The following is a 25,329-nucleotide window of genomic DNA, read 5'->3' on the forward strand; positions in this document are numbered from 1 at the left end:
TTCCCTTTGTTTTAACCGTGGCTTCTCCTTTCTATATTTTAAACTCAGTCCTCAAAAACCATAATTTCTTTCATTTCTCTGGTCAGTCTGTGTAGAGCTGGGGCGTAACGCCTGCCTGAGGCGGGTGACCTTCGGCCAGCGTCCCCCAGAAGCAGTAGCTTGAAACAGAGCCGCCATGGGGGTCTGCAGAGAGAGCCCGCAGGCAGGTGAGAGGGACTTGCGCCTGGGTCACGCTTAAGCAACCCTCAGCCTGCGGAGGTGTCTGGCGCTGGGGCTTGTGCTGCCAGAGCTGGAAAACAGTTTTGGCAGAGGCAGGTAAAACCTCCTGTAAAGTACAGGCAGCAAAAGGGCTTTGAGTAACCTCCAGGGCATCGCACCGGCTCGACGAGGATCCCAGCTTGAGGTTAGCTCCTGTTTGGGATGGGAGGAAAACTGAAACTGGTTCAGGCATGTGATCCCAAAATAAATATTTTCACAGCTCAGGGCATGTGACATGTCACCGGAAAAGTGCCCGATGAGGACAATGGCTGGCACAGGACCGCAGCTCCAGAAGGCTCTAGTGTGCTTCGCCACCGACCAGCCTGCACACGGGCGTCCATAGGCTGATGCCTACGCCTAAGGCAGTACCTCTAGGTTTTCTTTACAGGCAAGAAAATTCCTCCAATAAATCTGCACATCTTCCAAAGATGCCCTATATTTAATGGGACTGTGTAAGCTGGAGGGGGGGAGGGGGCGGGATTTATGACTGGGAAATTAATTTCATGCATGGTTACATTTTGCATTTCATACTAAAGTACGGTATTTTGCATTAACAGTATATCCAGCAATAACACAAACACTTCCTCCAGCTGAATTTTAACATTTGTATCAGGTTCTTTAATGGATGCAGCAAACCTGCAACTTTTGCATGCCAGGTTATGTCCTAACTCTCTCTTACCAAATCAGGTTTTTCCCGTATGTACATAGAAAAGTTAACACTTCCCAGAATACCACATGAAAAATGCTCTAGGCCACCTTTTCAAATAAACCCTTAATCCTCAGACATCATCGAAAGTCATTTTTCAATAGTGCACCATCCCGTAGAAAAACAAAGAGTAGTCAGTATAATAAGCACGGGTGTCTTCAACCTCACTGTTTGGCATCCGCTGGCATTTTTATTTTGTTGGTATTTGTCAAGCAATTTACAATCAAAAGCCACCACCTTGTCACACGAAGACTTCTGAAATTTATGAATTTGCTGTTGGAAGGTTTTCTGATTCCTGCCTACATGTAGCACATAAGATAACTACACTAGACACTGGGAAAGAAAAGGAAACTAAATTTTCCCAGAGCTGGCAAAAAGTAAAGAGATTGCTTCATTATCCCATTGTCTCCCACTTTACAACTTTGCCTGCTGAAAAAAATGCAGTGCAATATTTAAATCCACATAAAAGCATTACCACCAAAATCAGAAACATTGACCATGTGCATGAGGCATCATTCAGCGCTGCAAACTTTCCTTACAAACTGGACTTAAGTCAAAACTGTTTAAGAATTTCTCCTTTTCTAGAAGTTGAAATGCATTTCCGACATGAAAAAACACTTTACACAGTTTTAACGCCAAATTCTCAAAAGTGATTCTGCCCTTCTTCACCTGGCTTGCAGCTAAAATGAATTAAAAACCTAGAATGAACATCTAAATGAGCCACTGAAATAAACAGTCAGCTGAGAAAAGACACTTGAACAAAGAGGAAAACAGAAAAACACAGTGCATACCTGAGTCTCTATTATCAGTGGAAAACACTTTATTTCTTTACAAGGGCAATGGCAAGGTAGAACTACTGCAATGTAATGAAAGAAAAATATTTTCAGTATGGGAACGTGAAAGCATTAACATAACAGGCAGAGCACATCGTGTCCTGCCCTTGGCGAATATCTTGTTGGCTACTCTGGACTGTGACCCAGCAAAAATAAGCAGTCCAAATGAATTTTCTCCTAGGTAATACACTGCTTCATTTACTACATGCAGTAGACACTGGCAGACTGTTTCCTCGAGAGTCAGCGTGGGGGCACGACATTGCACTGAGGAATAGGAAGACCCCATGCTGCACACAAATTGCACACAAAAAGAGCCGAAGCACTGCTTGGTACACTAAAAAGCTTCCGAGTACATTTGATCCATTTGATTTTTGACAAGGGAGTGCCCTCGGAAGAGGGGAGGACAGGGGGAATCTGATCATGTCTCCCAGCACATGCACGCTCCCATCAGCATCTATGTTTTTAAGGTGTTTTTTTTCCTCAGATCTCATTACTGTCAGTTTTATTTGTGATTCCTTAAGCTCAGCAAGTTTAAATTTGACTTTAAATCTGTCCTCTTTATCCAAGAGCTTCTGCGCCTGCAGGCAGCCCCCCTTTTCGCTGGAGGATTTTACCCACTTCTGTCAAATCAGTCTGGCTGTCACTTCTATTGCAAATACACACACCACTTCAGAAACCAAATCAAACCATTAGGATCAAAAGAAGCCATATTGCTGATGGATCGAATGCATGTTAATTTCAACCTGTTTATCAATTTTTTTGAATCTGTATTGATCAAAAAAAAGTCACATATTATTTCCTTATTCCCTTTGTTTCTGAGTTGCTTGAGCATGTTGATCTAAGTCAGCTTTTAACTCCGCTTTGTCACCGTGACCTTTTTTGATCCCAGCCCGTTTGCTCTCAAATCAAGTCACGCTACAGAAGCTGCTGTGCTCCAGGTTGTGACTTTCATGCTCTCAGTTAAATGAAATCTTTCTGTGCCACCGGCCGGGACACTGGTGCCTGATAAACAGTGGGGCCAGAGATGGCAAACCACAACACCCTCTTCGTGGCACAACCCTTCTCTGAGTAAATAAGGGGCCGCTGTGGGAATCGGGGAGAGGAACTGGAGGAGGGCATGGGGAAGAGCTTCCTTGCAGACAGAGATACTGGTGGGAAGGTACAAGGCAGACACTCGCCTTCACCTGTCTCCCCTTCCTCCCAACTGGAAACCGGGACAAATTTGTGTTGAGGGCTAGGCTGTACCTAAGCAGGGCTAGGTACAAAGAGCACGGTGTAAATTATCACCCCTCGCCCATGCTCTCCTGCAGCTTCTTTCTGCCTCCTCCAGGGCCTCTGCCATGCCCGGCAGTCACCTCACACCGTGTCATCTCCTCGACCACTGTCTCCAGTTGCTACCACCCCTTATTAGCTGAAGCATACGCTTATCAGCTTTGCTCCCTACAACCACTCTCAGGAAATGAGTTGCTCTTTTCCAGAAGCTCGTCTCTTCTCCTCATCCCCGCTCCGCTGTCTCGGGAAGGGTGTTACACTGGCAGAGCTAAAGGCCTCCATGCCATGCTCCCCACTTTGGGTTTTCTTCAGCATATCCAGAGGCATCCTCAAAAAAAAAAAAAAAAAAAAAAAAAGGATGACCACTGGAAAAATTTCCTTATGTGTAAATAGCTGGAAAAGTAGTTAAATGTACTGCTGTTATGAACTGAAATACACATATAAGTGAAAAGAAGATTTCAGCATGTGGGCTAAATAACAAGGTAGCAGGGACCACATGCAACCATGTTCTGAGCATAACATCTAATACGTAATCATTAGTGCACCCGTGCACCACTTAGAGCTACAGTAAGCCAAATGCATCCCAGTGCTACTCTGTTTGCTTCAGTGAGGTAACAAAATCCTAGGGTAATAGAATAATTCAGGTTAGAAGGGACTTCCAGAGGTCATCTAGTCCAAACCATGCCTAATCAGACAGGCTTGTTCAGCGCCGTGTCCAGTTAAGTCTTGAACACCTCCAAGGAGGGAGATCCCACAGCCTCTCTGGGCAGCCTGCTCCAGCGCTTGACCATCCTCATGGTAAACAATTTTTTCCTAACACCTAATGGGAATTTCCCATGTCCCAACTCGTGCCCCTTGCCCTGTTGCTGTGCTCCTCCCAGAGGGTTGGCTCCAGCTTCTCTGACTCCTCTGACTGGGAGTTATCCCAGTGCCTGTAAAAGATGACAGACCCCTCGTGCCCAGATCTACCAAGTGCTCAGGAAACGGCAGAGACCGGCTGTGGCACACGAGGGCAGGGGACGCTCTCGGTGGGAAAGTGTTCCCGCTCTGGGAACACCAAGGTCTCAACCCTGGCCTGCAGCTCAGCCACCGGTCAGGACTCAGCCTCCTCATCTTTATGGCTCACTGCAAGGATTGCTTCTGAACGCTGGCTGCTTTGGAAAGACATTTGCTTATCTGCCTCCCGCCTCGATTAAATCCTTTTAAATTCCATTAGATACAGTATTCTTTTATTTTGCAAACACTTTCTAAATCGCATTGCATAGGGCCACATGTTCTAAAAATCGGTCCGAAAGTTTTCCTCCTTTCCACTGCGACCTACTCGGGTTTAGCAAAACTTAATTTGATGTGGAGGCAACTTCTGAATGCCAAGAGCTGCACCTGTGCTGTTGGCCAGGTGGAATGCACCTCCAGTAAAGTAGGAGATGCACTTCTTCACATTTCCTGCTCAGTTTGTTAAACAGGTTATATCTATTTTTAAAAGCATTGTCTTACAAACTTGCAGGGAACAACACAGGCTTTTTTCAAAAAAAATTAAGCCGAGCTGAAAAAAAAACAGGAATAATGCATTAATCTCAGTGTCAAGAAACAAAGTCTGTAATGTCCGAACGCGCTGCACAGAATGGGAGAGGGGAAAGTTTATTGACTCGTGGAATGCAATTTTTCACTCCTTTAAAATGCTCTGGGTTGTCACTTCCTATTAATTTTTTACTTTTTGTTACGTAATATACAAACTGCATAGCTTAAAATAATTCTTGTCCTGGCAGTTTACAAAAGACGTGCAGTAATTTAATTTAATTCAATTTCTGATAGCTTAAGAAAAACAACGGTGGCAACCCCAGCAAGGGCTGGTGATTATTAACTGATGTTCCCACTCTGATGGACCTTTTTTAGCCGACACAGAAACATTCCTTTGTCTACTTTGCTTTGGAGAAGACAATCTGGTTGCTCATTTTTTACGCGGCACTTATTGTTCTGCACAATGCAGAACACTGTGCAAGCCTCCCCACTTTACAGTTGTGTTAATCTCCTCTAAGGCGTACACCAATTTGAGGTGTATTCCCTGGATCTATCACTGACAGCAGACCTGACCTTGCCCAGGTGATGACACTCTTACAAGCCTGTCTATATTCCCCGCATGTCTGCCTTACCTTTTCAATATTCAAATTCTCAGGGAAACCCTAACAGACAAGGAAGTTGTCCTTCAGCCTTAGAAAAATAAAGTTGTTTTTTTTTCCCTTTTGCATAAGTGCTCTAGGCACCCTGGAAATCCTAGCACGGCAGAGTCAGGAAAGAGTCTCAAGTTGCCCAACCTATGCGTGGTAAAATTACAAGAAAAAATAATGCGGGACAAAGGCATGACGACCCTAGCCTGCTTATCCTGGCTGCAGAACAAATGCTGTTGTCATCCGGTATTTAACTTATGAGGCAATAACGATTGCTTGTGATTTTGATCCTGCAAGGGCTAAAATAATATCCTGTATTTCAGACTTCAGAGCAAAACCATTTCTGAAGGACTCTTCTGTAAATAGTAATACAATAAACTTTTGTACATTATAAAAATCCAATTATTGAATAATATTCCATTCTGATTTGTAAAATATATGTAATTTAAAAATCTTGGGAGTCCGGGGAGGTCCCTGCTTACTGGAAGCTAGCCAATGTTATTCCAATTCACAAGAAGGGCGTGAGGGAGGACCCAGGAAACTACAGAGCTGTTAGCCTAACCTCAGTTCCTGGAAAAATTACAGAGAAGATTATACAGAGTACTATTGAACGGCATTTAAAGAACAATGCAATCATCGGGCACAGTCAACATGGGTTCACAAAGGGAAAGTCCTGTTTAACTAATTTGATATCCTTCTATGATAGGGTCACCCACCTAGTGGATGAAGGGAAGGAGGTGGATGTAGTTTTTCTGGGTTTTAGTAAGGCTTTTGATATTGTCCCTCACAGCATCCTTCTGGACAAGTTGTCCAGCTGTGGGATGAGCGGGTTCACGGTGTGCTGTGTGAAGAACTGGCTGAAGGGCAGAGCTCAAAGGATTGTAGTGAATGGGCCTACGTCTGGCTGGTGACCGGTCACCAGCAGTGTTCCTCAGGATTCAATTCTAGGGCCAGTTCTGTTCAATATATTTATCAATGATCTGGATGCAGGATTTGAATGCAGTATTAGCAAGTTTGCTGATGATACCAAACTGGGAGGTGCTGTTGACTCTCTTGAGGGACAAGAGGCCTTGCAGAGGGATCTAGACAGACTGGAGCATTGGGCAATCATCAATGGGATGATATCTAACAAGTCCAAAAGCCCGATTCTGCACCTGGGATGGAGTAACACTGGGCACAAGTATAAATTGGGAGAGGAGTGGCTGGAGAGCAGCCCTGCAGAAAGCGATCTGGGGGTGCTGGTCGACAGCAGGCTCAATGTGAGTCAGCAGTGTGCCCCAGCAGCCAAGAGGGCAAACCCCATCCTGGGGTGCATCAAACACAGCATAACCAGCCGCTCAAAACAGGTGATTAGCCCACTGTATTCAGCATTGGTGTGGCCTCACCTTGAGTACTGCGTGCAGCTCTGGGTCCCCACAATTTAAGGAGGTGAAGGTCCTTGAATGCATCCAGAGGAGGGCAACAAAGCTGGTGAAAGGGCTGGAAGGCATGTCCTGTGAGGAGCAGCTGAGGACTTTGGGCTTGTCTAGTTTGGAGAAAAGGAGGCTGAGGGGCGACCTCATTGCTCTCTACAGCTTCCTGAGGAGGGGAAGTGGAGAGGGAGGTGCTGATCTCTTCTCCCCAGTATCCAGTGATAAGATGCATGGGAATGGTTCAAAGCTGCACTAGGGGAGGTTTAGACTGGACATGAGGAAGCATTTCTTTACTGAGAGGGTGGTCAAACACTGGAACAGGCTTCCTAGGGAGGTGGTCGATGCCCCAAGCCTGTCAGTGTTTAAGAGGCGCTTGGACAATGCCCTTAACATGCTTTAACTTCTGGTCAGCCCTGAAGTGGTCAGGCAGTTGGACGAGATGATCGTTGTAGGTCCCTTCCAACTGAAATAGTCTATTCTAAACACTTACTAATAATTCCCCTAAAATGCCATTTTTATGTCCAAGAGCCAATGAGACTTGCCACAAAAATGAACCACAAGGGTTGGTTTTCTTACAAAAAGGTGTGAGCACCTTTCTTTCCCAGTCTGAGGGAATAAATCCACACTTATTCAAGTGACCCAGCACAAAACTGTGTTAATGCAATGATCTGATCAATTTATATACAGAAAAGAACAGGAATCAGTCCCACAGTGGTCTAAGGAACTTCAAAAAAATTCCCAAGTCATAGCTTGTCCCAAAACATGGGAACAAGAAACAAAGCAAAGGCCAAGTCTTTCACTCTACTACACAAGTTAAAAATAGCTAAGAAAGCCAAGTAAGCAAAGCCAAAGCCAGAGCTATGGTGGCAGGAAGACCGAGGTTGAAGGGAGTTACAGGCATGTCTTCATATGGATATTAAGTTCCTACCACAGCAACGGGGAGTAAAGGGACCATTGTTTTCTGGAAAACTGGAAGCTGGAAGACGTGTGAGTTAAGCTCACGACAGAAGGACTTGCAGTTGCACAAGAGAGAGAAGCTGAAAATGTAATAAGGGGAGAAACAGCCTCACAGATGAATGTTTTCCACCGTCTAATCCCTGCAGATCCCAGGCAACACAAAGAGAATGCCACAGGGGAAGAGTATCTCTTGCAACTTCCCTTACTCTTCAACCTGGGGTGAATACTCAGCCGTGCACGGTGTCATTTTGGGTTTACACCACCACAGATGAGATCAGAAGCTCAACATCCTGCTTTGATTTTAGATGAGAAAGACGGTAACAACTGGACTAGTAACACGAACATCCTCAGAAGCAGCAGTGTTAGGAGTAGAAAAGAGGAGCCTCTCCCGGAAGCTGAAGTGAGCCTGGTTCTCATGTACGCTGAGGCCACTTGACATCATTCTGGATAAAACGGGGTTTACAAGGGAATGAACGTATAAATTAGCCCTGCTTGAAGGGTCCTGGCTGACAGGCAGAGAGTGGGTTTGAGGTGGAATTAACTTCATCTGTCCTAAGCCACCTGCATGGGCTCCCTCTGAAGTCCCTGGCAGTAGGTAGGTGCCTGTCAGAGAGACATGGATCCACACTGCACATCGCAGCCGAAGTCCAGCTCTGTTGAAAGCAGAGTGGTGTGGGACAGCAGAACTGGTTGTTGGAGATCACAGCCAGAGCCCACAGCAGCTTCAGCAGGGTTACCCACCTTCAGCAGGGTTACCCACCCAGCCTGCCCCTTCCACAGCCCTGCTGAGGAGTGCCTGTGCTTGTCAGGAAGCTCCTCTTCCTCCTCCTCTTCTTCCCCGGGGCTCAGACTCAGAACTAGAAGTCCCCAGGCTGTGCTCTTATACTTCAACACTCACTCCAGCCTTCTGGTTATAGTGTGCCAGTACACTGAAAACTTCTGATGGGCCCTGGCCAAAATTTGCCCAGGCACTAGTCCCTGGATTCAACAAGCTTTACACCAACCAAAGTGGCGTTATCAACAAAAGAATAGGTGAGCTCCTCACGTCAAGAAAACACGATGACCCAGACTTGGACTCAAGTCCCCTACCTCAGACTGGATGAGATCCCAGCTGACAGCTGCTTGGATTGACCGAGTTTTCCACCACCAAGAGAAATCCAGTCTGCAAGACCTCAAAGTGCTATGATTTTTTCCTTTCTGCTGCCATGCCGTACAATAAATAGATCATAATGTCATGTAGATGAGACTTGGATCTACGGTCATGCCCCTGTTCCTTGACTCAAAAGCACTTCTCTGTGTCCCAAAGCAAGCTCTGGCTACAGCCTGACACCATAGCAGAGAGTGGCTCACCCACAACCAGACCTTTTCTCTCTCTTTTCCCTCCCGAGGAGAGGCGAGGACATCTTGGCACGGAGGCTGAACGGGAGCTGTAGCATACTCCATGCCCAACGCTGCTGTGCAAACAAGCCTACTGCCTGCTTTCCCCTCTCCCTGCCAGTGCCTCTGTGTGTCACCTGCAAGTCGGAAGGTACCAAGGAGGCAGAAAGCAGGCAGAGAGCCACCGCATCAGTAAACGCAGCTGCGGACCCCATTTTATCCTGCTGGGGCATTAACAGATCAACAAACAGCCTGTTCCCATTGAGCTTTGACACAGATCCAAGGGTACACCTAACTCTAGCTGGTTTTTTTCCCTTTTTTTTTTTTTAAATGTCTATAAGGTGATTACATCCGGGTTTGTGTCCACACAGCAAAACCAAAGAGCATTCATCGTAAGAATAATGATGTAAATGTGGCTTCTTATCCTCCAGTGACTGCCCATCTGGCAAAAAGGTTTAGAAAATGTAACAATAGTTTTGAAATAAATGGGAGGAAAGTAAAGGCCAGCAGTGTACTTTCCACATCAATGGCAAATATACTTCTGATGTGGAAAGTAAACAGCTTTGAACAAGAGGAGAAGCCGCAGTGGACAACTTTACCCCTGTGAGCTGCAGGCTCGAATGCCAGTGCATTAAGACTGAGGTAGAAAATCCCAAGTTCATCACCTCACATTGCAAAACCAGCTATTAAAAGCTGTATCGTCTGTGGCCGGATAGTAACAGGCGGCCAGCTAGAATTCAGAGGATTAAAAAACCTTGCTACGTATTTCAAAAGCTTACCTCCTTGTATGGAGCGATATGGGTCGGCACACCTGTATTCTACAAGCATTGCTCAAAACCACCCCCCTGGCGAGGCTATTTTTGGGGGGTGTCTGCATGCAGAAAGAGATGCAAACCTGAAAGTCCTGAGAAAACGCTAAGGCAGCATCTGCCAGCTTGCTGCCACCCTCTCCCATGCCCTGCAACGCTCACCTGCCGGGGCGGGGGAAACTACCGCCTAATTACAGGTCGCGTCGCCGTTTGTTTCTTTTCGGGTCTGTTTTTTATCGCTACCCCGGGGTGCGCCCCGCTCCCCCGCGGCGCCGCTCCGCCCCAGGCCCGTGGGGCTGGGGTCCGCCCGGGGGTCAGCGCTCCCCTCCGCGCCGTGCCGTGCCGCCGCTCGGGCGCGGCCGGGGGGGACCCCGGGGAGGCGCCGCGGGGCCGGGCGGGGCGGGGGCGGCCCCGGGGGCGCCGGGAGCTCCCTCTGCTGATTGGGCTGCGTGGCCCGGGGCCGCCGCCGCTGCCGCCGCCGCCGCCCCGCTCGCTCCGCTGCTGCTGCCGCCGCCGGACTCCGCCGCTCCCGGGCTGCTGCCGCCGCCGCGCCGCGGCTCCACGCCGCCTGCCTGCCTGCCTGCCTGCCTGCCCGCCCGCTGCCTGCCTGCTGCCGGGCCCCATGGCGAGCACGTCGGCGGAGATCATCGCCTTCCTGCTGACCATCTCGGGCTGGGTGCTGGTCTCCTCCACGCTGCCCACCGACTACTGGAAGGTGTCCACCATCGACGGCACGGTCATCACCACCGCCACCTTCTGGGCCAACCTCTGGAAGACCTGCGTGACCGACTCCACCGGCGTCTCCAACTGCAAGGACTTCCCATCCATGCTGGCGCTGGACGGTCAGGCTCCCGCCGACCCCCACCCCAATTTCCCCCTCCCCTCCTCTCCGTGCCGGTCTGCGGGAGTCGGGGGCTCCGGGGTTCCTCCCGGGCCGGCCCCGCAGCCGGCGGGGGCGGGCGATGCGCCTCGGCGGGGGCTGGCGGGCAGCGGGGGGTCGGGGCGCGCCCAGCGGGGCCGGGGGGGGGGGGGGCGGCGGGGACCCCGGCGGAGGCGGCTCCCACGCGGGCTCGTGGGCAGGTGCCCTCGTGTCCCCTAGCAGGTGGCAGCGCCCTGCTTGTGCACACCCGTGGAAGTGGGTTTTTTCCCCTAAAGCCCGCTGATTGAGATCATATTTGGTGCCTGAGTGTCCATTTTGGCCTCTCTCGCTGTCGCTACCTGCCTTTTTTTTTCCCCCCATCGGAAGACTCCGTGCTTGTGGATTTGACACAAGAAGAATGCAGGCGAATTTTTCTCACCGATTTATTTTCCGACTGTCGTGACATTCCTCTTTTTTTGTGGTTTTGCCAGCTGTGCAACGGTCGGTGGAGAAGAACAAGCCTTGGCGTCATTTTGTTTTAATTAATGTTCCTTTGCTTTTTTTGCTAAACGGTTATTAACTCGGATGTAATTGCTTCATTGATAAATGACAGCATAAAAGCTTGGGGCAGTAAGGGATGCAAAGGTATGCAAAAGCGATGCATAGCTCGGCTTAGTTTTAGGGCAGTGTTATTTTGAAGCAAAGCTGAGAGTTTTGCTGTAGTGCCTGAAACCAAAGACTGAGTTGGGTGCTGCGTTTCTTCCCTTGCTAAGGGGAAACATTTGTGCCCTTTAAGGAAGCCCTTCTGGGAAACTGGGTCACTGCAGGAAATCTTTACAACTAAACTTTTAGTTGATAAATCCACACTGATTGTGGCTGGTAGAAACAGTGGAAATGCGGATGGCATCAGTTTATAGCCTCAGGAGTGACTGTAAAGAAAGGGAGGAAAGGTTCTTAAAATTACGGCACCTTTTCCAGGTTTTTATAGTCATAAACGAATACAATATACAATGTCCCAGTGGCTTTGATACTCACAAAAAATCAGGCCTACTGTTTACGGTCTGGCCAAACACTCCCTTTGCACTGGAGTCTGAGAGTGGATTTTGGTGTGAAAGGTTTGTTTAAACGGAAAAGAAAGTCTGTTAATCAAATCACTAACAGAGAAAAATGTTATCATATCAGGGATTAATATTATCATGAAGCTAATTAATACCAATATCAGAAAACCTTTAACCTCTGTATGTACAAAGGGCTAACAGAGGTCAAGATACTAAAAAGAGGTAACGCAGGCAGCCCTTAAGCATCACTATTGCAAGATGCTTCCCTTGGATGGAGAAGTACCGTTCCCCAGACCTTCTTTTGACCCAGCTCCATGGTGGCAGAGGGGTTTGCTGGTTCCTCTGAAGGGGTGGGAGAGCAGATGGGCCTCCGTTGGCATCAGTCACTCTCTGGCCAAGTGTAGCAGCTGAGAACGTGGTTTCCAGGCTTAGGCAGGGAGCGGCGGTCTGTGTGCAGGCGGGCACAGAGTGATCGCCAGTGCGTAACCTTTCTGATCCACCGAATCTATTGTTTAGCTGTTCTTTTAGTTCTGGGTTAATCTGTTTTCAGAGTAAGAAAAGCGCAGTTACAAAGTGTGCAGAATTTGGAACATTTAAAATTCCAAAAAGAAGAAGAAACTTGACAGCAAAGTCCTTACCACCCCGTCCTCCAAACTCTTGTGCATTGAAACCCTGTGTATTGGGTAACATGTTCCACTTGCCCAAGGAATGAGTTTCTGAGGCACCTTCTGCACAGGGAAACAGCCATCTGAGCACTAACTCATGTTGGACAGAAGTGAGTCTGAAACGCATATCTGGAAGGGCCTTATCCCATCTTCCTGGCCAGCCTGTTTATCAGTAGTGGAAGGTTCTTGGCTTCAGTGTTTCTCAGTAACATCTCTAAATGCTGTGGGGCCAGATCCTGGTACCCAGGCACAATGCAAATGAAAGGTAGGCTGGAGAGAGAGTAACGTAACCCCCCCAGCACAGGGCAGGCAAGCTGGGACAGGGTGGAGGGGCAGCCACCACAGTCAGAGGTGCTTTCAGTCACCTAGCCTAGCCCAGACTCCCCTCGTGGTTACAGGCTCTGCTGGGAACCCATTAGCACCTGACAGTGGGTGTGTACGTCCCCTTTTCACCCTAATCCTTCCCCGGTGCAGTGCATCACACATAGCTTAGAAGGATTTGTATGTCAGCGTGAAGCCGAATCTGCCTCGGCCCTCAAGTAGCCTCTCCCTTCCCTCCTCTTCCTCTTTGCACAGACTTACGTGGCTAAGCTGGATCCCGTTCCCTGTGATCGGGAACATGGGAACTTCCTCACTCCATCCTCAGGTGGGGAGCTCAGAAAACACAAAAAAGGGCAGATCTGGCTTCCCATTTTCCCTGAAGTGTTTGTGAGCAGAAGCAACAACGCTGTAGAGATACATGTAGTGATAACGTGTTGCTCTCCTCGAAATGGTAGGGCAAGACTGGGAAATTACTAGAAATATTTTTGTTGTCCCAGGGAAAGGTGGCTCTGCTCCACTCCTTCCTAATGCAGCTGGAGAGGACTTGTCTCACAGAGCAGTTCCTCTTCTACAGAAATGTTTTTTTGTCAAATCGGAAACCTCTGAGTTTTGCTGGTCTTCTTGTCCAGAGGGACCGCTCAGGTCTGCCAGAGGATCAGAGGCAAAATGAGGGGGTAAGAAATCGGGGTATCACCATGCCAGTTGCTGGGGCTCTCCTGTGGGGTGCAGGAGAAGTCCTTCCTTCTTCAGAAGCAGTGTCGTAGTTTGGGTCAGGAGTGATCCAGAGATGGTTCCCCGTTACCCTTGGTTTGGTTTGCATCACGGAGTGGTCTTGGACTGTGCTCCCCAGATGGCTGTAGGGCGGCACGGCAGCGGGGCTGCCCTGATGGCTTTAAGGCCATCACTGCACACGAGCGGCCACCAGAGAAAATTGCATGTGATGCCCTTCCACCTTTATGCATTCCTGTACAAGGAATCAATTTGGCCAGCCCTCGTTAAAGGCTCAGCCCCACATTCTGTCAGCAAGCAAAAATATTTTTGCTGTCTGTGGGACTTACAGTCATTTTGGGTTTACTTTTGTGCGCTACCGGTCATAGGTGGAAACTTAGCGATGAAACCACCTCCCCGAAAGAGGACGTATCAGTTTCCATGTTTCCAACGGTGGATCCGATGACCTTTTGCAAGAACAGAGCTGAACAAAAATTTACTTACGAGCTAAAAGAGGGTATTAGAGCTTAGAAAAACATGCAAAAGCCATGGGTGTGTACTTCTAGAAGGAATCTGCGCTGTATCTGTAAGGCAACCTCTTATACTTCATGTGATGCAGACTGCAAGATGCCACCAGAGGCATTCATTGTGAAAGTGACAGTCCCCAGAACTTTGCATTTATTTTTTTTTTATGCATCATATGATATGAATATATGAATTCCTCCTAAATCTTTATGAGCATCAGAGGCAAGCGTGAGAGCAGTGAGGCAAGAAAGATGAAGATCTAACAAGATTAATTTGAATGCAAGACAAAACACATTTGTTTAAAAAAAAAAAAATCACCTTGAAATAGGTTTCTCTTGGAATGCTGCTAAACATGACTTTATGAGTAATGCATGTTTGTCTGCTTAAAACATATGGCTTTTTCTTGCTTGGGAGCTTCATTTGGGTGGTTAATATGTACATGACAGGCTTCCTACAGGAGTTGGTGCAAATACAGACAATAAAAAATTGGAAAGGGGGACAGTCTTTTGTCTTGAGTGGAGGAGTGTGAAGAAATAGGCAGCTCCCCTTTACACTTTTCTGCATTATAGCTCTTGGTAAGCAATATAATGTTCTTGCTTTCTAGGAAGCAAAGAAAAAGTTTAATTACTCTTACACCCAAATGCTATACATAGTTTTAACCTCGGGTCCAAGCAATAGGAGGCTGGATTTGGTGAAAAGGTTGATTTCAGCCTTTCATGCTTCCTAATGCTCCAGTCAACCTAGTGGGACTAATAGAGTCTTCTGCTCTTCCACGTTACTGGTGTAGATTGTGATTTTTTTTTTTCATATGTTTTGTTTTAAAAATGTGTGCCAGTTGGATGATTGCTGTGGTGAACTGAAACAAGTCCCGCTGTGGCTGGCCTGCCCAATTCGGTGAAATATTTAGTGAGGAAGGTTATTCATTCAGCAGAACTGAGCAGTCCTCCAGCTCATGCTGTTTATAATTGAAAATGATTTCTGAGTGAGTGAGTTAATTATTTCTTGCTGTCTCACTACCCTCACTACCTATTCTAAAACTGTGTATTGACCTTCAGGAACTGCTGAATTTCAGCCCTGTGGTTCCTAGCATATGCTGGATATTTTGGTTGGGGTGAATATTTATTGTTTTTCCTAGGAGGTTCAGACATAAATAAAACTTTAGAGGACCTCCGGGTAAATATGTTCATGGTTCAGCACTTTAATGTGTCAATTAGCTACTAACAGTGTCAATAAATTGGGCCTGTCAAAAATAATAGCTTCCTTGCCAGTCTTCATCTCCCGCTTTACCTGTGTGCCGCAAGAAATACATTACGCACCACCGAAAGTAGTAAAAGCCCATTTTCCATGCCTGTAGCAAAAATTAACAAAGCAAGACTGCTTTCTTCAGACCTGGGTCTTGCACAAATGACTCGCTCTCTTGTATTCCAACATGCGAGTCGTATGACAGTCACAGTTATTTCATTGACTATTGTATTTCTTTAGCAGATGGGCTACAGAAGCAGGCTGCAAACGGAAGAAGTCTGTATGCGTGCCAACAAATATAGATAAATGCCAGTAGGCTGTGTTCGCAGACATGCAGCACAGCACCTAAGTTCGGTAGGACTGATAAAACGAGGTGTTACGTGCTACAAATTGCTTCTTGTGTGCTGCTTGTTGCACAAAGCTGTGAATCAATGGGGTTTTTTTAAACAGTGTTCAAACACAGAGCGGTCATCCTGGAGCTGATATGCCTCCAGCAGCAGCTAAAGTGGGTGGCAGTAAGGAGAGCAGAAGGCGGCCAAGCGTCAGTGGTAGCCATCTGCAGCTCAAGGACCTGCCAGCCAGACACAGATTTCTCTTTAATGAATGTATCCACTCTCTTTTTGAATCTCTGTAAACCTTTAGCATCCACATATCCTGTGGAAAGGAGTTCCACAACTTCGTTATATGAACAAGCGCACTTTTCGTTTTGAATCTGCTGCCTTCTGTTTTCATTAGATGTCCTCTAGTTCCTCTTCTAATATATTAATTTCCTATATATTAAAGACTTTTATGCGGCGTTTTTTGTTTATTTGTTATTACGTAAAATTTGGTGTAATAGGCAATGAAAATGTGGTTTAGCTCTCAACATTTCCACCCACTGGAGATCAAAGCGAAAAGAATGAATACCCTGATAGTGGAAGTACATTTTCGTTTTAAATGAGATATAACAATAGGTTATGAAGAAAAACATCTTGTGATGGTTATTCAGCTGTGTAAGATTGCAGTGTTCCACCCTGTAAACAGTGATACAAGATTATCACAGTCTTTCAATCACAAGATATTCTCGGAAGGGAGAAGAGGCCAAGCAACCTATTGTCCTGCTGAAAGGCCCTGCCCCTGGGAGGGCCAGTTCAGCGCGGCTTCAGCCAGCCCAGCAAAATTGTACGTGGCTAAAGCCAGCCGCAAGCCATTTGTCCAGGCTTAAGTATGGCAGTGATTTGTTTTATCTCAGAGGGCTACTGCTGTCCATGAAGCTGAGCATGTGTTTGACTTCCTTGCACAATGAGGGCCGCCTTGGCGGATCCAAATCAAATCGGTGGCATGTCCAGGCAGGCCCAGGACCCCAGCCAGGGTCAGGGCTGCCAACCTGCTGCCAGTTGTATTGCACTTGCGACACACATGCGCACAAGACTGACATGTAAGACTTGCTCTGTGTGCACAAAGTGGCTCTGCAACCTGTGACAGCCGCTGCACAGACCACGTGGAGTTGCTCTTCAAAACCTCTTGGGTACAACCTCTTGCAGATACTCTACCCGATGCCACGGGATTATTTTTTGCAGTCCTGAATGCCACAGTATGTTTCTTATGAGCTGGGCTCAGGTGATGATGCCCTGTGAAGGGCACGCATCACCTAGAAGAATACACTCAATAGTAAGGTGACGTTACTCCAGCCAAGGTCTGATTCGGTTTGCAGTAGTGAATGCCTAACGCTGCGCAGAGGGAGAGGAACTACAGTGAAACCCATTGTGGTCCCAGTTCTCACATTAGCCTTACTCTTTCTCACCGCAGGTTACATCCAAGCCTGCAGAGGACTGATGATCTCCGCCGTCTGCCTGGGCTTCTTTGGTGCCATTTTTGGACTAGTTGGGATGAAGTGTACAAAAGTCGGAGGCTCCGATCAGACTAAAGCAAAAATAGCTTGTTTAGCTGGACTGATTTTCATACTGTCTGGTAAATATACCTTATTTCTCTAAGTTTGCGTATGTGAAGTCATACAGTTCCTTCTTTTCCGCAGAAATCCGCGCACAATTCTCCATGACTTCATTGGCTTCAGGGTCAGGCCCAAAGCTCTTCTGCTGGCTCCACTGAATGGTTTGTCTTATGCTTTTCAGGGTTGTGCTCTATGACTAGTTGTTCCCTGTATGCAAACAGGATTACGTCTGAGTTCTTTGATCCTTCTTTTGTTGCACAAAAGTAAGTACTTTCCTATACCCATAAATCTTTCAAAGAAATAGACCTTAAGTTTCGTACTGCACGCCAGGGCCCGTTTAGACAGAGAGCAGGTGCTTCTCCTGTTGGGCAGAGGAGGAGAGTGGGCTGCAGTTTTGTTTAATCATATTTTCCAACTGGAGTAACCGTGTGCTGAAATTTAATGAACGAACACCTTCCCGTACAGTGATTGCTTTGTAATCTTTGTGCCCAGGCTTCTTGCAGCTCGGCAGGGTTCTGCCCCGCTTGCCACAGAGCAAATGGGATTGATCAGGAGTGAAGCTTGCGTTTCTGTCAGAGATGCAGCAAAAGGATTGCACAAGACAGAGGCGCTCATTAGGCACATCATTCGATAGGAAAGGAAGAAAATTATTTCCTTAAGCTTTTGGTAGAAGGTGGTTTCCATACAGGTGTTGAGCACTGCACAATCTTGACTCCTCTTGAAGAGAGACTTCTGCAGGCTCTGTGGACTTTTTGCTGATGGATTTTCAAACCCAGATGACTGAAGTTTGGATCATAAACCTTATCGTAACCCGTGATCTTATAAGCACTAACATAAATGCTTTGACTATACTTGTAATTAAATTCAAGGGAGCAAGTGTTTATAGAATTGCAGGATCCATACCAGAAATAATGAGCATCCCTAAAGATTCCCTTTAAAGCTGTGCAAGTTCTCAGGACCTACAAAGGCAGCAATTCATGAACCAGTGCTTGGATTTTGGATTCACGTCTTAACTACCAAGTCTGAAAATGTTGGCTGTAAATTATAGCATCATAGACTTTCCTTTTTTGGCTTCTTACATAATGTAAAGTTATCTTTAAAGGCAAGGATTTCAAAGTTTTCTTGGTGGTGGTTCCAGAATATGTCAAGCGTTGGGTATACATTTCCCTGAGGCCCAAGTAAGGGCTCAGTAAGGAACCCTGAGCCTTTCCATTTCTCCTTCATAGAAAGAAAATAGTCTGAATAAGTAACATTAACTGGATCCATGTTTGCGGTAGGGCTGACACTGCTTCTCCTGTCTTGAAAACAAGTTCATATTAGTTTCCTCCATAATTTTGCTATTGTTTCTGCTTGTTTGATATGGTGAGGACAGGATCGAAAGGCCTCCAGAAGAAACAAGGATGTGAGGTACTGTGAAGAAAATGGAGCCTGGCTATATAGCCAGAAGTTAATTATTCATCAGGCTTACTGTTCCTAGTGAAAAATACCGTGGCTGTTGACAGAAGTCCCTTTCCTATACTGTATTCCTACGCTCTGCTGCAAAAGAGCAGGCAGACCTCACAGTGGAGTTTTAATGTGAGGGAATGAGAAATCCAGTTTAAATATCGAAATAGAGGTAGTCAGTCCTGGTTTCGGCTGGGACATTGTGGTATATTGTGGAAATTTGGCATTGGCTCTTCACTAAGAGAGGGTTTCAACCTTTCACCTTTTACTGCACATTTCTTTCCTGAAGTTATTCTGGCAGTGTCAAAGACAGGCTTGAGATACTGTTAGTGGAAAACAGATGACACAAGATGTTTAGCATCATCTCAGCTGTCAGAATTTCCCTCCAGCCTTCTGCATTTGGAAGAGGCACCCTGACTATGTATGGGTGCAGGAGGAATCAGAGACCGGCCTAAAGGTGTTGCCCAAGAGACTTCTGGTTTGAATTACGTACCTAACTGAGGAATGACAGGCACCATGGGGACATACTAAAACCTGCCTTACTTAGAAAGAAATCTTAGGCTGGACTTTATGTCCCGATGAGATAGTTTGCACTGCCAGTTTAAAACAGTTCCAAAGGAATTGCATGACCCTACATAGTAACACGCGCGGTCTTGGGGACAGCACAGGACGCCTTGGTGCTTGCAGCCAAGATGGATTTCATTTTTCTTCAGACACCTCTAATAGGGGAAAACCTGTGCTTCTATTTTGCTGTCTTGTTAACGTTGCTCCCACAGCTTCTCTTAGGAAACTATTTTGTCACTGTACTACTTTGAATTAAACACACACCCCCCCTTATAGTCTTTATCCTTTTTGTCCCTTGCCACAGTTTGAACTCCATAATCATGATCATTCTTACAGATGAATGGGGTTAGTTTATCCAACTTATCTGACTAACTTCCCATTCTCTTTTATAGAGAATTGTTTCCCTTCAGCTTTCTTGTCTCTGAATGGATTGTGCACAGTTCATACAGGCCCTCTTTCCACTGTCCCGCTGTTACATTTGAATCTATTTTTCATTTTCCAAGAATTGTAGGAATTAGACATTCCAAATGTGTATTTCCCTTGGGTAGCTGTGCTGATGCGGTAGGTAGGTAGATATGTCCTTTACATATGCCGACATCCAGTTGGCTAATGAAGCTTCTACTGGTTTGCTTGGAAGTTTACTTCATGGTCCTAATGTACGTAACAACTAGAATATTTTTCTTCTATACTGATATTGTACCTTCTTCCTTTCACTGAATTCTGCCTCCCTGGATTGCAGCAAAAAATCTGCTTTTAGTCTGCTTGGTCAGTGTAGTTTAAGGTGGCTTTCAGTTCTCTGCAGTTGAATTCTCGTAGTCCTCAGCGGTCACCACTTCTAAGCCTCTTCATCAATGAATGTCCCGCTCCCCCCTGAGCTGCCAGTGATCCCTAAGCAATCTCTAATCAGATTGATTTCACTGATTGGAGACAGTGGATACGCAGTCACAGACTTCGGAGAGTGGCTGCTTTGGTTCTTGCAACCAAGAATTATAAGAACAGAAGAGTGAGTTTCCTGCAAAGATTTTAATGATAAAGAGGGAAGGGAAAAACAGCAAGTGCAGAAATTTCTTCTTAAAAATCCTGTATCTCCTTTCTTTTTCTTTTTTTCTTGTGGTACCAATATATGTAAGGGTCTTTTCATATGGTAAGGTTTTTTTACATACTGGATTTTGATGGGAGGGTAGGGTTGGCTTCTTAAATGCTGAAAAGATGGATTGGATAAAATCCAGGAAGCCATACACAGGTTGATATGCAATTGAAAATTTGAAGTTTTCCTCATAAGCACCAGTGTAAATCAGAAAGATTTTTTTCTCTGTTTAAAGATGTAGAGGAAAGACCAATTAGGCCAGCTCTGCAACTCATTAACCTAGCGGTGTGGCAGTCACCCGAGAAGGGTCCATATATGCAATCTGTTTATGCATGTTATAGTAAAAAATGTTGCTTTAAAAGTACAAACAATCCCAAGAACAAAGGCCGGACCCCATGTCTTCTTTCCCAACTGGTAGGCAACAGTCAGGTAACCCTTTTCTACCCAATTAAACCCAATGGAATCTTGATTTCTTTTCTGTACAACCGAAGAGCTTCGGGAGGGGAGATGGCAATCGGTTTCCTTGTCTCTCTCACATTAGCCTCTGGCCACCCGTTTAATGTTGTTAGATGGAAATGTGGAAACGAACTTGTGTTTCCCACTTTCTAGGCAAACGGTCTTGGCAAGTAAGTTGTTACAGCAACAGCCTTCCTGGTCCAGCTGTGTCCTCCAGCACTGCGGCGGTCTGCGCTGACTTTTGTGGGGACCCTAACCCTGGTCCGTGTTCCTTAGGTGTGCTCTGGCAGTACCTGCGGGGATGGAGGGATCCCCAGGATGGGGCTTGCCTCGCATCGGAGTTGGTCACTTCGATCTGCCTTTACAGCTCGTTAAAAGAGGTGCCTTGAGGGTGTTTTAGAAGTGTACTTTGTGTGTATTATTTCTTGCGTGTTGACTGTAACGGGATCCTAGGTGATGAGCTCTGATGTAGATATCTGCTTCTAACAGAGAACCCCCAGTCCTTGAACAAGACAGAAATCTGCTCGAGTCTTGTGGAAACCGTAGCACATGGTTGGAAATGTGAGCATAGCCAGAATTAAAGCTTTACAGGTTTGGCAGATTTTGAAGTCAAATGGAGCTGGGTGTGGAGTTTTCCAGGGTGAGAGGCAGCTGAGCTATGGTCTCCAGCAGTTTAATTTGGGGGTTGGGTGCCGCAGTCCCACACTGGGTATGGAAAACATTTGGGGGAATCTGATCCTTTTTTAGCAAGGGATGATAAATAAAAACTCTGCTTAGATGATGTGAACGGAAAATGAAAAAGAGGCCTAGAAGTTACAGCACTAGCGGGGCCATGAAGAGTCAGGTGCAAGCCCTCACCAAGTGTCCTACCTCTGAGCTCCAATGTCTCCATCTCTTTCCGGCAGTAAGTCCCTGAGTCAGAAATGACTTTAACCTGGGTGTCCATAGCATCTAGCACTGACATCCTAAGGGTGGCTTTTTCTCCCTGTGTGACTTTTGGTTTTTTTAAAGTCTGTGCTTTACCTCTGGTTAGAATCTCAAGAAAACATGGAAAAGTGATTTTTTTTTTTTTTTTTCTCCAGCCAGTGTTCACCCTCTTGTGACCTGTTACAGAAGTCATTATATCATTTTCTGGGTGTCTGGACTCACAGGCAATTTTTGAGTGTTTCCACAGTGTCGTCTTTGTAAAGATACAAGTTTTGTAGAACAGCTTACAGGTGTTTTCCGTTATGTATTTCAGCTAATGTGAAATGAGGATGTGTTCACATGGAAATGTTCAGAACTAGCTGAAAAGCATGCAACTGCACAGTCTTTCAGTTGTACAGGCAGGCTGTCAAGCAGAGGCTTTCATTCGGCTGCCTCACCAGCGCTTACCATAAATAAACTTGCTAACAAAGGCTTGAGCAGCACAGCCACCTGACCAGTAACTGCGGCTGGATGGGGGACAGGGGCCTGTGTTTTCAGCGCAGGATCCTAGGAGTCAGGAGGAGATAAAGGTTTCCTCAGGGAGGAACTGGAGCAGAGAAGAAGGAGCAAGAGACACACAGTCTGTCCTAATAGTAAGGAATATGAAACTCTGGAGACTGTTGGGCCTGCGGTCTAATGCAGGTCATCCTGAAAGTGTTTTAAAGAGCGGTACCTCAGGCAAAGCTCTAGGGAATGGAGCAGACAAGTGGCAACCATGGCTTGCTGCTCGTCTTGAAGCTCCAGAGCTCAGGTTATGGGCACTGAGCTCGAGCAGGGGGAGGAAAAGAATCTCTTCCCCATGCTCTTCTTTTCCTTCATTTACTACTTTTGCTTTAGAAACTTGCACTTACCCTTGTGTGACAATGCTCCTAAAGCACCACCATCTCCTCTCAGCAGTGAAACTGAGCAGTTTCTGGCTGCCATCAATTTGTGGCTGCCCTGGGCGGCAGAGGGAACCGTTGCTGTGCCCAAGGACTCGGAGGGGAGCCACAGGGACTAGAGGAGCAGATGGTTGCCGGCACATGCACACGTGCATGCGTATACACATGTACGTCTGCATGTGCATGCATGTATGTACATATCTGTATATGCATATATCAGATATATATACACACACTTGTGCAATATATACAGATCTATTGCATATGCATATTATATATATGTACAAAAACCTCATGTTTTAAGGAGGCTGGAGCGTGGATAGGGAGGGGGAGAGATCCTGAGAGCCAGAGGGGAGAGTTAAGGAGAGTCTAGCAGCTCTAGTCGCCAGCTCAGCAAAAGCCCCAGTCCAGCTTGGGAGCCAACGGGAACAAAGCTGAAACGGTCCAAGGGGACAGGAGCTGTGCGCTGTAAACGGGACAAAGAATCGTGTAACCCCGCAGCCAAGCAATCCAGGAGAAGATGTGGAAAAGCCAGGCACCCCGGCTGGCTGCGCGGGGAGATAAGCATTGCCCAAGTGTACTGCAGAGACAGAGTTTGCCTCCTGAGTAAGAGGAAAATAATGAAAAGAACGTGGGTGAACGGCAGAGCTGCTGATTTTGCCATGAATAACGTGTATGTCAATGGAAAGTTATTCAGGAAAAAATACAATTTAGTTCTTTTATTCTGAAAAAAACTGTTAAATCCATGCTCTCTTTTGTTAAACCCATTTATTAACTTCCTGTAGGTATGAATTAGGAGCAGCTTTGTTCATTGGATGGGCTGGAGCTTCACTCTGCATAATTGGTGGCAGTATATTCTGCTTCTCAATAGCTGAAAACAGTAATTCTCCAAGGTAAAACACAAGTTGTACTTACTGAAAGAAATCAATACTAGCACATTTGTACCTGCTGTATGTATGCGGTTTGATTACTTTTCCAAAGCACTTTGTAGTGAGGTTCAGAAAAAGATTGCGTGGATGAAAGAAAATAACGGCATTTAAGGATACTGCTCTGTCCCTCATCAATGTAATTAAGAAAAGCTATTGACTCAGAACAAATACTTGTGTTATATATGCTTCATAAATTTACTACAGCTGGAAAAAAAATGCATTCACTGTTGTAGGAAAAGCGGTCAGGTCCCTTTACAGGTGTGAATAGACAAGCTTCTTTAATACCGAATCATCAGATCAAAAGTGAGAGAGGTGAAGGACAGCGGTGGTGGCAGTGGGACTTCTAGGAGCAGAAGAGGGGTGATAATGAAGAGGCACAGCTGGAGGGAGTAACTATTCACCTAGGATCTGCCACAGCCTAAATATTTCATGATTGGGCCCCAATTTACTTAGCTGTGAACAAGGGATACGCGTTTATAGAAGAGTGAATTGCAAAGACAGATGCTGGAGGGGGAATGTCAAACCAGAATGAGACCACACAGGGAAAGAGGGTGTCCCCCCTGCCCCCTCCCCTGAAATTTATAGGTATGTTCCTATACATTTCTTCTAGCTTTATATTACTATAATGCTTGGATGCAGAGATGTTACCGGTCTGTGGGATGAGCTGTAAATGGCTGATTTTCTTTTCTTTTCAGGAGGGGCTATGCATATAATGGAGCCACATCTGTGATGTCTTCTCGTACAAAGGTCCACAACAGTGTCCCAGACAAAACCCCACCAAAGCACTTTGACAAGAACGCTTATGTTTAATTGTACTATTTGAAGATTCAGAGCGTTTTAAAAATGAGTTTGTACGTTTCATTCAGAGTGATTTTCCCCCCTGACCCCAATGTACTTACCACTAAGACAATGACTTTTTAAAATATTAACTCGCAGCTTTTTACATATTGATGTAAATTTTATTATATAATATTTTAAGATTGATGTTGGTATTGTAAAGTTTATACCTGGAAATCATGAGCTGATGTTGCTTTCCTGAAAAAAATAAATGAGGTATTTACCAATTCAGTATGTCAGTTGCTTACGGGAACGGCGTCACACGCGTCATGTTGACTGTGCTGCATCATTGCAACCGCTTCTGAAATGGGCTCAGTACTGGACAAAACAGCCATACTCTCTGCAGGTGTCGTGGTTTAGGCCCAGCCGACAACTTAGCACCACACGGCCGCTCGCTCACTCCTCCCCCTGCCCCGGTGGGATGGGGAGGAGAATTGGAAGAAAAAAGGTACAAAATTCATGGCTTGAGATAACGACAGCTTAATAGGACAACACAAGGAGAGAAGAAATAGTAACAATAATACTAATAAGGAATATACGAAGCGAGTGAGGCACAATGCAATTGCTCACCACCTGGAACCCGATGCCCAGCCCATTCCCGAGCCGTGATCCCCCCTCCCCCCTGGCCAGCTCCGCCAGTTTATATACTGAGCATGATGTCATATGGTATCGAATATCCCCTTGGCTAGTTTGGGTCAGCTGTCCTGGCTGTGTCCCCTCCCAGCTTCTTGTGAAAATTAACTCTATCCCAGCCGAACCCAGGACAGCAGGTTAATATGTAAAATATCTCACCACTGATTAGCAGTGATGTTGGAGCTGCAGACCACATCGTACCTGCAGCGCCAGACGACAGTCAGTGGGAATCAGCAGGCTTTTATCTCCTTATCACATTGCCAAGGTGGAAGAACGTGCAACTTGGTCAATTCAGTGCCATAGGAATAAGAAGAGGAAGAGACTGGGTGAAGTGAAAATAAGTGTGGGATTTGGGGAGGCAGGAGCAGGTAATAACAAGAGTCAGGGCCAGCTGTTAGGAAAACAGTCACTAGAGAGGGTCGTGCATGGCCTAAGA

The 25,329-nt window shown here is 46.3% G+C and overlaps 1 protein-coding gene across 1 annotated transcript; it reads left to right on the forward strand.

Annotated features, from left to right (window-relative positions):
• The first annotated feature begins 10,378 nt into the window (after positions 1-10,378).
• On the forward strand, positions 10,379-24,481 carry CLDN10 (claudin 10). The gene is made up of 5 exons (XM_050910056.1): positions 10,379-10,631; positions 16,956-17,117; positions 17,279-17,360; positions 23,280-23,387; positions 24,119-24,481. The coding sequence occupies exons 1-5, from the start codon at positions 10,412-10,414 to the stop codon at positions 24,231-24,233; spliced, it is 687 nt and encodes a 228-aa protein (XP_050766013.1). The 5' UTR covers positions 10,379-10,411; the 3' UTR covers positions 24,234-24,481.
• The last annotated feature ends 848 nt before the right edge of the window (positions 24,482-25,329 follow it).

The sequence above is a fragment of the Gymnogyps californianus genome, chromosome 1, assembly GCF_018139145.2.
Source record: "Gymnogyps californianus isolate 813 chromosome 1, ASM1813914v2, whole genome shotgun sequence".
NCBI classification, from domain to species: Eukaryota; Metazoa; Chordata; class Aves; order Accipitriformes; family Cathartidae; genus Gymnogyps; species Gymnogyps californianus.

What these genes read in the sequence shown, in the direction of transcription:
- CLDN10 (XM_050910056.1), top strand. Translation starts at nt 10,412, where the DNA reads ATGGCGAGCACGTCGGCGGAGATCATCGCCTTCCTGCTGACCATCTCG. An exon ending in ATCCATGCTGGCGCTGGACG is followed by an intron (nt 10,632 to 16,955) that starts GTCAGGCTCCCG and finishes TTCTCACCGCAG; the next exon opens with GTTACATCCAAGCCTGCAGA. An exon ending in GAAAACAGTAATTCTCCAAG is followed by an intron (nt 23,388 to 24,118) that starts GTAAAACACAAG and finishes TTTTCTTTTCAG; the next exon opens with GAGGGGCTATGCATATAATG.